Source organism: Lepidothrix coronata, unplaced genomic scaffold, assembly GCF_001604755.1.
Source record: "Lepidothrix coronata isolate B3197 unplaced genomic scaffold, Lepidothrix_coronata-1.0 Scaffold73, whole genome shotgun sequence".
Taxonomy (NCBI): Eukaryota; Metazoa; Chordata; class Aves; order Passeriformes; family Pipridae; genus Lepidothrix; species Lepidothrix coronata.
Window position 1 is genome coordinate 4544536 of NW_016690253.1, and position 15182 is coordinate 4559717.

The window sequence follows — 15182 nt, forward strand, 5'->3', positions numbered from 1 at the left end:
TAATTTGGACTGAGCCACAGCCACCACCAGGCCACAGTGTCTTTGCTTCCAGCCCAGACGGTTCCTCAGCAGTGGAAGCAGCAGGTGCCCGGGTGAACCCAGCCAAGCCTCCAGCTCCCTGTGGCACTGTCCCTCTTCCCTCAGGGCCTGTCTGTGTCCGTGACCTCCAGGAGGGACAGTTATTTTGAGTTCTGCCTTTTTTCTCATGTTTTTTTTCTGACTCTACAGATTTTTCTCACTTATAGCAAAACAATTCCTGTGAACACTGGCCAGGCTGTCTGACAGCCCCCATGCTCCAGGGAGCTGTGCTGATGCACACAGAGCCCCAGAGTATCTCCTGCATGTTTTCCTGCAGGGAAGTGTGTCAGTGTCCCTTCCTGTACATGGCAGGACAGTAGTTGTACCGTGCAGTGCATCCATTAATGCTGCAGAAGCTTTTTCAAAGAGAAAAAAAACCCAAACCCAGTGCTCTGTCTGCAGCCTCTGAGGATTATTAATGCAGCAACATTTGCTGCAGCGCTGAAACTCCTGATGCCTTTGGATTTTCCTAACCACCTCACTATGGTTACAGACTTGCAGCCTCTGTAGAACTGTTGCAGAAACCCACAGCTGATTGCTCTGTCCTTTTCCAGGGTACTCCTCAGCGGTGCAGAAGTTCTCCCAGACCCTGCAATCCTTCCAGTTTGACTTCATTGGTGACACACTAACAGATGATGAGATTAATATTGGTGAGTTCTCCGCTTTTTTGATGCTGATTTTCAGTAACTGGAACAGTCTCCCTCTCTACAAATTAGCCTGCCTGATGATTTTTAAGCAGCCTCAGGAGCCGGGTTCCAGGCAGCTCTTCCATAGCCTATTTTATGAAGTTGAACAGTCACGGGTCGAGTTTCACATTCCCAATTCAGCGGATAATATGTGGAGGTTTTCCATGGCTCCAGGCCTGCTCCATGCTGCCATGTGCTGGGGAGGAGGCAATGTGGTGCTGGCCTCCCAGCCAGCTCCACTTCCCAGTGCCACCAGTGGAGCCCAGTGGATGCTGCTCCCAAAGCTGCCTTCACTCCACTGCACAACCTGCCCCACATTGCAAAGGGACTGGGCCGCAGACTGCTGGGAAAAAGGGTGGCTGGATGTGTCTCATAGGGAAAACAATGGCCAGTCTGTGCCTTGGGCAGGGCAGCGTGTGGCAGGAGTGTGGGGCTGCTGCTCCCTGCACATCTGTTTGGGGATTAGTGATCCTGGAGCCCTGTTCCATCCCTGCCCTCCCCTGGCACAGCTCTGTGGGTCACACAGTGACCACTGCTCTGGGAGCTGAGCTGAGGCGCCCCAATGCCCCAAACCCATGTTTCACATCCATCTGCTCTTGGCTTAGGGGGTGGGTGGGTACTGCAGGGATGGCAGGGGGTGGGTGGGTGCTGCAGGGGTGGCAGGCTGCAGGGAGGATGACAGGGGATCCTCCAGCCCCCGAGGGTCTGACCCTGCCCCGTCAGACAAAGCCCTTGGGGCACCTGCCTGGGCTGAGGGGCTGGGGCTGCCCATGGGGGGCACAGGGCAGTCAGTAGGCAGAGGCACGGGGCATTCACCAGGTGGGGCACAGTGTCTTGCCAGGCTTCTCCGGGGCTGCACACAGGGGAAAAGAACAAAGAAAAGCAGCTTTTGTCAGGCAGTGGTTGAAGAGCGGCTGCAGGGGGACATGGCTGATGTCAGGTTTCAGATCTCTGGGACACCATCGGAAGGGGAAGGAAGTGGAGCCTGTTCCTTGGGCTGTTGTATTTAAAGCCATGTGAAGCAGATTGCAGCCTGCCCCTCCGAGGCTGGTTTCCTTTATGGAAAGTCTCTAGGTGAAACATGCTGGAAATGAGTCAGCCTCCAAATCTAATGGCAGCAGAGGTGCTGAGTTTCCAAACACATCTGAGTCAGGGAGGGGAGAACACTGCTGTGTAAATGCCCCTCCTGGGAGCAGAGAGGTCTGAGGCAAACAGCCTCCCAAGGAGAGGAGTGTCCCTCCTCTTAGCTGGAAGGGGCAAAGCTCCGACAGCCAAGCGAGACTGCTGGGAATGGCAGAGGTTGAAGGGAGGGATTGTGGGCGGGTGAGAGAAGGAGAGATCATAGCAGATATAAAACCCTCCATGTGAAAAGAGGCACATTTCCCTTCAGTTTTGCTGGGGAGTATTTTTGCCTTTTCAAGAAGAGGTCCCTGGTTTCCCTAGGAAGAAGCCTGGGCTGTGTTCCTCCTCCCACCCAGGGCCTGCTGTGCCTGCTGGGGCTGAGGCTCCCTTATTCCTGACACAGCAGCAGGGCGTTGACGTCTCTGTAGCAGCTTCCATCTCCTGCAAGGGTGCCAGGGATCTGCGTGGGAGCACAGAGCTCATTTGATGTGCAGGATATGGGAATGAAGCAAAACACTCACAGGCACTTCTTACAAGCTGCAGGGAACGTGTTTGGGTTGCAAATAAATAGAGCTAAAGACGTGCTGCTCTCGTTGTGTGGGCAGAGAGCAGCTGGACGCCCGGCCGGGTGGCTGTCAGGAATCTGGGTTGATTTTGTCTGTCTTTGGTGTTGTCTGTCACGAGCAGCACTTTCCCCTGGGGACGTCAATGGTTACAGACACACCCACGTTACCCCAGGGCTGCAGCCCCCCTGTGGTCCCCTCTGCAGTCCCCTCTGTTGTCCCTCCACTGTCACTTCCATGGTCCCTCCTGTGGTCCCTCCACTGTCACCACATGGGACCCGAAACAGCAGCTCCTTCAGAGATGAAGGGAGCAGTGAAATGGGATGGCATGTTCCTCCCTCCCAGGCATGGGAGCCTGGAATCCTCTGGCAGTAAGGACGTTCCTGCAGTACTTCTGGCTGCCCAGCTGGGTCACTCCAGCATTCCCAGGTGTCGGTTCCCAGGTATGGCTGGGCAGGTGGTGGCTGTGCTGCAGGGGCTGGCAAGTGCTGACCCAGGCCAGTAGCACAGATCTATCCCAGTGCTGCTGGGCACTGCTGGACTGGCAGCAGCATCTGAGCCTTGTGTGTGTGGTGCAGGGACAAACTCAGTGGGCTACTCTGTGACTGCAGCCAGGAAACATGTTCCTGGGCTCTTCCTGTGGAGCAAAGGGGAAAAACCAGCTAGGGAATGTTTTAGGTACTGACATATTCCCTGCAAGTTCAGGGCTGTATTCTCTTTTTCCCTGTGATAATTCCTTTCCTGGCTCAGGCCACCGGTGTCCGTGCGCTCCGGGTTTCCCGTGGCCCTGGGCAGCCGCAGTGACAGCCACGCGTGGCCCTGGGGGTGAGCACGATGAACCAGCGGCTGTTGCATTGCTGGAGCCCTCGCTGGAGGAGAGCTCAGAAGTTCCTGACTCATCAAGAAGGTCTGTTGTGCTGCTGCCGGCTGAGGGCCCGTGTCACGAGGCTGCGGTTGTTCCCTTTTGTGTCTGTCTCAGCAGCTGCAGAGCAAATCCTCTCACGCTGGATTTTAGCAGGACAGGTACCTCTTTGAAGGTGCCACTTGTGAACGAGGGGAGGGGGCCCTCAGCCTGCACAGAGAGCAGAGGAGCACCCTCTCCCCTGAGCTGTGGGATGAGCTGTTCCCTGTCCGTGCCTCACTGTACACCTGATGTGCTCTCTCGTGTGCTGCCTGCCCGGCCCAGCCACAGGGAGGGAGGGTGTGACCTGCAGGCACAGAGCTCTGGGGGTTTGACAGAGCCATTCTGTGCCGTACACACCAGGCCAAGGGGGAGTGTGGGACCCGTCAGACCCATCCCACGCTGCGCTGAGCAGGCTGGAACTGTGGGAAGCTTTCCCAGCTAACTCCAGGTGGTTCCCAGGTGCACTGGGGTAATCAGGTTGTTCCCTCGGGCATCCAGCACACAGCCACACTGTTTGCATGGGCAGATGTTGGCCCAGCCTTGCCTTGCAGCCCAGAGAGCTGGGAGTTTGCAGAGCCACTCAGCTCAGCACTGTCAGTGCTCTGCTGCTGAGATGTTTCTTCCCCTGTGACAAATTCAGCTCCTTCCTGAATTCTCCTTCGGTGTGGCAGGGACAGGGGCTGCATGTTCCCTCTTGGTGTGGGGAAAGTCAGTTGCTCCAACCTAGTCTTCTTTTTCCCCAGGCTAAATTAGTCTAGTTTCAGATTGTTAAAGGAATGCTTTCTTGCTATTTATATTGTAGTTGGACTCTAACTGCTGATCAGTGAGATCCTTTTGTTTCACTTTTAACATTTTGGGCAGTGGTGTCAGTGTCTATGACCATTTCTACACCTGTTGCCTTTCCTCCTGTACACAGACTTTGTGTCACTAAATGTGACCTTTGTCATTCCAGGCTGTTTTCATTTTACACACTTGTCCTGGTGAGCACCTACGACTTTTCCCAGGCCAGAGGTGCCAGGCCCATCCTGGTGCTGCCAGTGGCTGTCCAGGTGGGAGAGGCAGCCCCGTCCTGCCCATAGCCTCTTATATGGCAGAGCCTGTCTTGCTGCTGGCCCTGGGGGCAGTGGCTACCCCTTCCCCATGTTTGCATCTTCCCTGCCACCTTTCCTAATGAAAGCTAATTAACATCCTTTTCCCTTTCCAGGGCCTTCTCTCCCTCATTGCTCTGCCCAGGAGACCCCCTTCTCCAGTGCATAAATAAATACTCCTTGTGGCCAGCTTGCATGTGGCTTTGCCTCACCCAGTTTCTGCCAAAAGGGGCCACCTCTTCTCTGTTTTTGGCAAGGCTTTAGCCAGCCGTGCTGGGGGCACAGCCCCATTGGGGTGTCCCACCACGTGTCCCACACTCCGGTGCCATGTCCCAGCCCTCCTGACCAGCCTCTTCTTTTCTTACAGCTGAGTCCTTTAAGGAGTTTGCAGAGCTGCTGCAAGAGGTAGAGCTGGAGAGGTCCATGATGGTAAGGTGATCAAAACTGGGCTCTGTCATTCCCACCATGGTTAAATGCCAAATTGTGGCCAGAGCAGCATGTGCCTCAGTGTGAGGCTTCCCACAGCAGGGAAGCTGGGAGCACTGGGAATGTTGTGCTTTGTACCATGTCTGCTCCATGGTGCCCTGAGCACAGGGGAGGCAGGGGGTGGGGAGGGCTGAGGTGTCCCAGGCAGTGTCCCAAACCCCTGCGGTGTGCAGGCAGTCCCGGAGCCCCCGGCCCGGCAGCAGGAGCAGGCTGGCTCTGCAGGGCCAGGTGTGTCTGAGCTCCTCACCAGCTAGTTCTGTGCTGAAACCAGGCATTAAAGAATAAGATGTAGTTTTGCTCTGGTTTTGCTTGGTGCAGGCAGGCAGTGCCCCTGTGCCACTGATCCCCTGCCTGTGCCAGCCCAGCTCCTGCAGGGCCATGCCCTGCCGTCAGCCTCCCGCTGCCATGTGCCCTCTGCCTCTCCAGAGCTCCTCCAGAGCAAGTGCTGGCTTCCCATCTCACTCCTAATTCCAGGAAAAATATGAAGGTTAGGCTTGGTGAAGAGCTTACAGCATGCCAGGAATGTGCTGCTTGGCTCTGTGTTCCTTTGCCTCGTGCGGCTGCGGGAGCTCGTGCCAGGCTGGGCCAGTGCCACAGGGGCAACTGTGCCAGAGGGTCCATGGGCAGGCAGGGAACGGCAGGAAACCAGGAAAGCGTGAGATACTTCTGTATTATTAATTACAGTGGCTCTTTGGCAGTGGGGGAAGCAGTGGAAGGAATTGTTTCAGGTATCGTGGGTGCTGTCCAGCTTTCCAAAGTTGGGGATTTTTGCCCTCCACTTGTAGGATCAGTTGTTTACAGCAGCCCCTCAGGAGGTTTCACACTCTCACCGTGTTTATCAGCTTTAAATTCCCTGAAGGGCTGTGGAAGAGTGTTGTCCTGTCCCCTTCTCTTCCCCTCTCCCTTCACTGGTCCTTGGGACAAAGCCTGTCACAGAAGTGGGGATGGGAAGATCCCAATGCCGGGGGGGAGCTGGAGCCAGTGAGTTTCCTGTGGATTCATGGAAAGGGAGTGTAGAGCATGTCCCAGGAAAGCATCTCTCAGACATGAGACAGGAGTGGAAGAGTCACAGGCAGGCTTTTCCTTTTCCCTAGCTGGATCTGGCTGGATCTTGGGAGAAGGGAAGTCTATCATTTTTTGAGAGCAGTGTTGTAAGATCAGGATGGGGAATGTCCCCAAAGCCTCCTGTGCTATGGTTGGGGGTTGTTGGGTGTTACTGATGGGGAAGAGCAGGCACAGATGGGTTGACTTCACCTACAGACAGAGAAGTTTTCAGTCAAACACATTAAAATCTGAGAGTTCTTGGCTTCTAGCCCTGTTGAGCCTCTGTTTAGGAGAAAACTGGTCCATGTCCTGCAATTAAAGTGATTTTTCTTTGCACTGTAGGTGCAGAATGCGAGTGATTTGCTGATCAAACCTTTGGAAAACTTCCGGAAGGAGCAGATAGGCTTCACCAAGGTAAGGGTTGTTTGTTTCTTTCTTTTCAATGTAAACAGATTTGTTTTCTGTTACTGTGTCTGAAATCAGATTTTTCTCCTGTTATGAACAAGCAGACAGTTGCTGTGCTACATTCTGACTTCAGGCTCTCAGAAACTCCCTGTTCAATGCTGGCTTTCAGCCGCTGGCACAAGGGCTCGTGCTGTGACTTTTAGTCTGATTTTTCAATCATAAGAGGCTCCAAAACCTTTTCTGAATTCTTTGGGTTCTCTCCTGGCCTGATTCCCAAACTCTCCATTCTGAGCAAGGAGTGCTTGTTTCGAGCGGGAGATCCTCCTTGCTGCTTTCTTGCCTCTCCCCTTTGTTCACTCAGTGCTACTGAGAATAAAATACTTTCTGCAGAGAAGTGTGTGGTAGAGGGGGAGGGAGGGAGGGAGGGAGGGAGGGAGGAAGGAAGGGAAGAGGGGAGAGAAGCAAAGGCCGACAGGCAGAACCTGATTATAGTCATAGGGCATTTGTTATGAAATATTTACATAAAGCATCTAATGAGTCTTTCAGTTGGACCAAACTTTTAAAGAAACAAACTATAAAAAGCAAATTCTGCACATGTGGAGCAGAAAAGGTAATTTTTCCCTTGTCTACTATCAAGAAATCCAGGTTCCACATTACTCGGCAGCAGCTTGAAATGGGGTTGGCTCTGACCCAGCTCCGAAATGGAGATGTTTTGGAGAACACTTGAGGCTTGGATTCAGCCCAGCCCATCTGGAGGCTTTGACTTTTAATAAATACAGGGTTTGAGAAGAGGTACTCGATCACCCTCCTACCCTTTGCCATTCCCCGCACGCTGGGTGTGTGTAACTCTCTGAGGAGCCGCAGCCACAGCCCTTGGTCTCGTGTCCCTGAGACTGCTTCCTTCCCAGGGAGCCCTTACGGTGTGTAAGGATCCCTTTGTCCACAGCCCAGAGTGTGCTGTGCCCCAGGAGCTGAGCTGCCTCCATCCAGGGGCCACATATCCCGTGTCCCACTCCAGAGTGGCTGTGCCCAGCAGGGTTGGTGCTGTACCCTGGCAGTGGGGGGCCCTGAGCACTGACATGCATTCCCCTGGCAGCCTGCAGCCCTTCCTTGGTCCCTGTGGAAGACAGGGCCCTCCGGGTGGATGTGTTGTGTGGTGACAGTGGCAGGACACTGCTCAGAGCAGTTGGAGAGGTGGTGGAGGGCAGGGAGTCATTACAAGTGGCTCAGAGGTCATCGTGGTTTGGCTTTGGGTTTTGTTTCTGGTGAGGAATACAAGGTGTGCAGAGGGTTGTGCCGTGGCTCACCCCAGTGCTCCATTCGGGAGCTCACAGGGCAGCACCTCACACCCGCCATGATCTGGGTGTGCCCCCACCAACAGGGATGCACAGAGAGGTTCTGCTCTTCCCAGCACTGCCCCACGGCCTGGAGGCACTGTGAGTTTGGGAAGGAGCCTCAGCCACTCCAGCCCCTTGCCCTCACCCCCAGTGATTCCCTGAGAGGAGCCTGTGCCACTCCACTGGCCCGGAGCCCGTGGGCTGCACCCTCAGGGAGTGCTCCAGGCACAGAGCCTTCCTTCACCTGCCAGCCTGCAGAGCTCCTCTGGCTCATCCCCATCCCACAGCAGAAGGTGTGAAATACAGACAAGGCTCCTCACAGTGGGGCTCTGTCAGCACAGGTCCCTCACCAGCATCACCCCAGAGTCCTTCCTGATCCACACCAGGGGCGGAGGCCAGGGCTGGGCTGTGGGACAGGCTGGAGACATGACACAGGGAATCTGTGCCCTCTGCTTCATTTCCGTATTTTGGCAGCGTCACCTTCTGTGAAATGTTTTCTGTTCCCTGTGTGAGCTGCTGGAGCCAGATAGGAAGAGCCCTTGAATTGGGGCTTTGTGATGCCTCTGGCTGGAGCACAGCCAGTCGGTCTGACCAGCACATCTGAGGCCGCATTCACCCGCTCTCCTGGGGCAAATGGAATCTGCTTGGGCAGAGGGTGAGCTCCCACACAGGGCAGCCCCCGGGCTGTCACTGGGACCCCCTCCAGCCACCTAGCCCTGCCACAGCCCCGTGGGATCACTGCTGTGCCCGTGACTTGCTGATCGATGTGTATATGTGCAGACGTCACAGATCAAAGCGAGGATCCAGGACCCTCTGAGCTGACCCATTTCCCAGCGCTGGCACCTCCCTCTGCTTGAAAGCCGAGGAGCTGGAGGGGGTTTATGGTGGGGGTGAGTGTGGAAAGGAGCCAGCACACACGGGGAGCCTGTCCCTCCCTCCCCACAGCCCTGGCACTCAGCTCCACACTGTGGGGCTGGAGTACTTTTGGAAGAGCCTGCCTGCACTCACTGTGTTGAGGAGGATTTGAATAGGAAAAGTTTCGTTCCAATTCCACTTGGAAGGAGACAGCTTTTTTTTTAAAAAAAAGAAGACCCAAACACAAAAGCAGAAACACAAAGCAAACCGAAAAGTCAGAGGGGAAAAACTGTTTTGGATGCACTGTAAGGGTGGGAGGAATGTTCACTGTGCTCAGGGATGCTGAATAGCTGCAGTGTTTGTCAAAAGTTCTTCCATAGGAGATAATGTATTCATAAAAGGACTTAGTTAATTCTATTATTAGTTTCACTAATTATAATTTTAAAAGAAAGGGAAGACAGTAACTTCTATTTGCTTTCATCTCTGCGGTAGCAAGGCCTAAGGAGCATTTGAGAGAAACCAGTGGGTGAGGGAAAAACACCAGGATAAACTGAGTGGGGTTTGATGGAAATGCTCTTTCTACACCCCTCAACTTGACTCTTTAGAAATTATCTTTTTTTGTATTAACTGCTGATGCCTTATAAAAAGGAATTGTGATGATCCTGCACCCACTGACCCTCCAGCTGAACCCCTCAGGTGCGTGTGGAGGTGGGGCCTTCCGGTGGGCAAAGGAGAGAAGTGGCCCTGTGAGACGGGCTCCCTGTTTACCACTCACTCCACCTCTCCTAGGACAGGAATTTCAGAGGATCCTAATTAGCATCTAATGATTAAGGGCAAGTTTTGGGAAGTTCTTTGGCCTCTTTTCCCCCCTGGTCAGCTGGACCCGATGGCTGCCGAGGGGTTCTGGCATCACTGGAGCTGGATGACCTGCCAGACCAGGCAGCCAGTGCTTTCCTGGGGGCTCCTTCCTGGTTAAAGCAGCACTTGCCAAAGCTCCAAGTGTGGAGCTTTCACAGAGCACCCTCCTGCCTGCACTCCTGTGGGATCTGCTCCTCCCGGTGAGCAATAAATGGAAGTCGGGTGGCTCTTGGACTTGGCAAACCCTAATGAGAAGGTGGTGCTGCCCTTTGCTGAATATTCATGAGGAACTAATTCATGCTTGTGTTTCCAGATTGTGCTTCAGTCTGGGTGGGTTTTTGTGTTGTTTTTTGTCTTGGCTCGCTCTGTTCAGCAGCCAAGGAGCTGTTGAAGCCTCGGCTTGGCAATCAGAGGCATTTGTAGGTCACCCTTCTGCTGTTCAGTTATATGCTAATTAGTCAGAGTGGGAATGATTGGCAGGCATTAATGGCCCAGACAGCCCAGGAGTGTGACCTTACAGACAGACACAGGAACTGCAGCTCTGCAAGCACTTTCACTGCGCTGGGTTTGGGTTTGCTGATCAGGGGTAGTCACGAGGGTGGTGGTTTGTTTTGACAGTCCTTCCTGGCCTCGCCTCCACAGCTGCAGCGCTGCTTAAATTAGGAATCACCCATGGAGGACTCCCTGCTCCTCTGGATTTGATGTGAATCTCTCTGTTCTGAGGTGTGAAGTTGCTAATGCAGAGTCACAGTACCCAATATTGCAGGGGGTGATTCCAGAAGATGCACTTCCCTTCAGAGCTCTGGTAATTCCAGGAGCTGCAGGGCAGCAGTTGTAATTGCTAGGGTGAAAAGGTTTGCTGGGTTAAGCCTGCCCTGCTCTGGACAGTTACATATAAGCAGCAATAGTCAAATTGGTGTCTCTGCATTTCCCCATGGTAATTGTGCTTTCCCAACAGCCAAGTCAGGACTCTTGTGAGGTGAGAATTCCTTTTCCCGGAAAGGCAGCTGGCAGGAACACTTGTTACTGTTAGTAGGAGCCAACCATGTTGAGCCCAGGCATGGGTTTTGGGATCCCCCAGGCATCCTGCCATGTAGGACATCCCAACAGACAAATGGAGTAGTCCATGCAAGTGGAATGGGGAAGCAAAATTTCATGGCAGGGGAGGCTGCAAACTCTGCAGTCACTACTGAATGCATGAGGAAAATCCCTAGTAGCCACCAGTCTGGCTGATTTGTGGTGGCACTGGTGTGTGTTTGCATATCCATGGATTTCTGACTGGGGGCAAGAGAACAGTATTTCAGGGCTTTCAGAAGGTAGGTGTTGAAAGATACCGTTAATTCTCAGGAAGCTGGGGTGTCCTAATTCTGCCTTCTACCTTCTTGAGCTTTCCAAAGCCAGATAGAGGATCTGGACATCCTGTATATACCCTGCAGTATGTACATGCCAGTGCTCAGCTGCTTGAATCTGGCACTGAGGCTGCTGCCAGGCTGGAATTCCCTGATTTTAGCAATTTAGTTGCTAAAACATCAGTTACCGTCTGATGTGGCTATTTGTCAACCTGGGCTCTACTCATGGTTGTGTCTTGATTTCTGAGTCCTCTGTGGTTTCCCAGTAAGTACAAGGCAGGAACCAACATCCTGGTCCTCAGCCCTGCTGCTCCCTGCCTGCTCTCAGGGCTTCCTTCTCGAGTGTCTGTGGTTGCTCTTGTTGGTCTGTGCTCTCTTTGCACCACTGCTGGCAGGGACATGAGGACTTCCTGCCCACATGTCCCCCTTGCAGGCTTCTGCTTTCCTTTTGCTACTCTTCAGAAACACACAGTAAAAGCTTGAGAACAGAAAATTGCAAACTCTAACAAACCTTTCCTTGACCCTGATGTGTTTCTGACATTGCAGTGTTTGCCCTGTTGTTTCTGAGCTGGGCACACCAGCAGATGGTGAACAGGGTTTTGATGTGTGAGCACGTCTCAAGTTTACTGGACACTGAAGAGGTTGAGAGGGGGAACAACACCTCATCAGGGGGCATTTGCCACGATGCTGACATGACAAATACTTCTTGTGCCACGGAGTATTGCCAGAGCAGGGTCCTGAGGTGTAACTGCATCCAGGGTAGGCAACGGGCTGTGAAGGCAGAATGAATGGGAAGTGACCTGTTCTGGCTGGGCTGACCAGAATTTGTCTATGGGAATACAGAGTTGCATAAAGGATCTGGTGTTGATGCATGTTCTTATCTGGAAAATGCCAGTAACTGGTTCTGTTTCACCTCTTGCGTCTACAGGAAAGAAAGAAAAAGTTTGAGAAGGATGGTGAGAAGTTTTACTCTATGCTGGATCGCCACCTGCACTTGTCTTCCAAAAAGAAGGAATCCCAGTTACAGGAGGTGTGGATGGAGTTTCCTTCAGAGTTGGGTCCAGAAGCAACACTACCAGCTGCTCTAGATCTTAAAAAAAAAATTTTGGGGGGGAATTATTCCTTCCAGTAATCTGTTGAAGTTGATAATCAGTTAAATCTACTCAAAGCCTGGATTCTCTGGGTGAGGCCAGGGAAATCAAGCTCGTAGTTCTCTGTGTGTGTTGGGTGCTGGGAGTGGCTTTATGGTTGTCACCTTATTGCCACCCTCATGGTGTAGGACAGTGACCAGGGGCACTGGCACAGCTGGGGACTGGCCACCCTTTCACCTGGGGAACTGCTCTGGCTGAAATAACCTGTTATTATTCCTTTTGCTGGCCTGCTGTTGTCTCACTGCTGGTGCTTTTGGGTGGCTGTGGGGGCAGGCAGAGGAGATGTGTCCCATGGTCCTGCCCTGCTGCAGCTCTGGAACTGCTGGTTCCAGGTTGCAGATGGAGTCAGGCGAGAGGGTGGTGACAGTGACCTTGTCCTCCCAGGGCTGTGGGTGGAGAAGGGGCTTGTGCTAAAATAACAAATGAGCTTTGGGAAGGCCTTGTCCTTGCAGAGTGGGGTGAGGTTCTGGATCCATGAATGAAAAGGAGGCAGAAATAGGCAAACTGAGAAGAATATCCAATATCCCAGTTCAAACCTGGACTGGAGACGTGGCAGGCTATTTTTAGTGAGGACAAAGCTACCTGTGGGCTGACAGACAAAAGCGACTCAAGTATTGTAAAACTACATGTGATGTATTTTCTTTGTCCACCTCTCCCTCCTTCTTCCAGGCTGACCTTCAGGTGGACAAAGAGAGACACAATTTCTTTGAGTCCTCCCTCGAGTACGTCTACCAGATCCAGGAAGTACAAGAAAGCAAGAAATTCAGTATTGTGGAGCCGGTAGGAGCTTCCTTTTCTCTCAGCCTCGTTGGCTGGTGCTCAGGTGTGCTGATGTGTTACCTGCTCTGCTCACCTGTCACAGCCTGGTCTGCAGTGCTCCCAGCCTGTGGCTGAGTACAGGGACCTGGGTGGTGGCTCTGCCCAGGTGCCAGGTGTGGTGGGATCGTGTGGATTTTGTGGATGAGCGCTCTCCAGATCTGCTCTGGGTCTCCCCATAGGGTCTTTTATTCTGGGAGTGTTTTATTCAGATAGATGTGTGGGTGGTAGCCTGGGCTTTAGAGACACTGTGTTTGATAAGTCATGCCGAGGCTGGCATCACTCCAAAGCTTTAAGGAAAAAAGAATTGTAATTTCTGAAACTTGGCTGTCCATCCTTCCTCCAATTAGAAATACAGAAGTTCAGTCTGCCCTTTCCCTTGTTGCAGGTGCTGGCGTTTCTCCACAGCCTCTTCACTTACAACAATCTGACAGTGGAGCTGACACAGGATTTTCTCCCCTACAAGCAGCAGCTCCAGCTCAGCCTGCAGAATGTGAGTCCCTGCCTAGCTGCAGGACTTTTCCATTGACTTCTGTTCTCATTTGGATTTACATGCCTCTGACAGCAAGGCCTTTCCACCTGAGCAGCCTGGCCATGTTTCCACTAGGGGAGGTTGCAGATACAGTTATTTCCTTCTCAGTTCACTGTGTTTTCCCCTCTCCTGCACAGCAGAGTCCGCAGGTCTGTGAGAGTGTTTTCTCTGTCTGGGAGGGGCTGTTGCAGTCGCATCACTTAACCTGGTGCATAAACAAACCTGAGATTATCTTCCAGTGTAATGAGATCGAAATTGTACTCTGAAAAGGCCTCTAACCTTGATCCTAATCGTACTGGCTTACTACAGGCTTACTACATGCTTTGGTAAGCTCCTCTGCTGGCCAAGTGTGCTCATGGGGTAAAATATCTGGGTCCTGTTTCCTTTATCCTCAGTCTTTCCTTGCTGGCCCTCATTCCCATGGAACAACAGCCATAATGCTGAGCCAAGCTGGGTTTGCTGCTGGCTCATTAATTGGTCCAAGTGGTGTTCCATCAAAATGCCTGGATTTTGTACCCTGTGTTGACAGGACTCCCCTGCCAAGCAGTGTAGCAGGAGCCTTTGAGGAATCAACACCTTTGGGAGAACACACCTGTCACCTGAACAATGGTGCCAGGAGAATCTCAGGTGCTGCCTCTGCTCCATCCAGCCCAGAAATGTGCTGAGGTTCTTTTACTGAGGGAACGAGTGGCCTCCCAGCTGTGCCTCCTCAGCACCATCTCCATGCACCTTGTGTCAAATCTTGTGTCAAACCTTGCCTCTTCAGTTATCTCCAAGAGCCCAATGCTTCTCATAGCCAGAGTTTCCATGAGGATTTGTGGAGTGGCTTCCAAATTTTGTATCTTGGGGACCAATTAATTTCTGCCAGAGCACCTCAGATTTATCCAGGAATACTTTCAGCTCACTCTTTGCTCATATTCAAATGTGCTTCTATTTGTTTTCTCTTACCAGACAAGGAATCACTTTTCCAGCACGCGGGAGGAGCTGGAAGACCTGAAGAAGAGGATGAAGGAAGCGCCCCTAACCTGCAAGCTCCCTGGGCAGCCAACCATCGAGGGCTACCTCTACACTCAGGAGAAATGTAATGGCTTTGGGATGCACCTGGATGTGTTAGGAATGTGCAGGCCTGGGCTACCCTGACATAGCCCTGCTCTGGGATGCGCTCGACTCCTGAGCCCAGGCCAGTCCTGCTGCACCACGTGTCACCACTGCCAAGACACAGGGTGTCTAGGGTTACACCACTGCCAAGACACAGGGTGTCTAGGGTTACACCACTGCCAAGACACAGGGTGTCCAGGGTTACACCACTGCCAGGGCACAGGGTGTCCAGGGTTACACCACTGCCAGGGCACGGGGCAGCACATCCTGCCAGTGCCTGAGGTGTCACTGCCTGCACTGCCTGGGGAAGCACTGGCAGCTCCAGCTGGCAGCTCTGCCAGCGGTGGCACAGAGCTTTCTCTGGGTCACAGGAGCCATGTCAGCACGGGGCTGATTGCCCTGCGTTCCAATGAGATGGGATTTATGACTCTGGAGCTCTGGCACACTGTGCCTGGGCTGTGTTTTATCTGAACGAGTCTGGTGCCCAGCCTCAGCCTTTGCAGGCAGCTGAGCACAGCTGAGGTGGGAACTGTGCTGAGTTAAGCTGCTGAGAGCAAAACTTGTGATTCTGAGCAGAGTCAAATTAAACCAAATTCAGCCTTTTCCAAACCCTGGCTGCAGCTCTCCATGGCCATGCAGCAGGAATGTTCAGGGGATACGAATCTGTGCAGAGCTGTGGCCTCTGAGGCTACAGACAACTTTGTGAGCAGTTAATTTTTAATGATATATACAAATCTATCTATACATGTATTTTTATATCTGTTCATCCTGCTTTTAGAAGAAAATACATGCAGTAATTTAGACCCTGTG

The 15182-nt window shown here is 52.7% G+C and overlaps 1 protein-coding gene across 2 annotated transcripts in view; it reads left to right on the plus strand.

Moving 5' to 3' along the window:
- OPHN1 (oligophrenin 1) overlaps nucleotides 1-15182 on the plus strand; it is a 53368-nt gene that overhangs the window by 16430 nt on the left and 21756 nt on the right. For both annotated transcript variants that reach the window (XM_017819252.1, XM_017819253.1), the window contains exons 2-8: nucleotides 633-728; nucleotides 4809-4870; nucleotides 6314-6385; nucleotides 11704-11805; nucleotides 12596-12706; nucleotides 13131-13235; nucleotides 14226-14355. In XM_017819252.1, the coding sequence (XP_017674741.1) occupies nucleotides 633-728; nucleotides 4809-4870; nucleotides 6314-6385; nucleotides 11704-11805; nucleotides 12596-12706; nucleotides 13131-13235; nucleotides 14226-14355 (678 nt within the window). The remainder of the gene's footprint in view (nucleotides 1-632; nucleotides 729-4808; nucleotides 4871-6313; nucleotides 6386-11703; nucleotides 11806-12595; nucleotides 12707-13130; nucleotides 13236-14225; nucleotides 14356-15182) is intronic.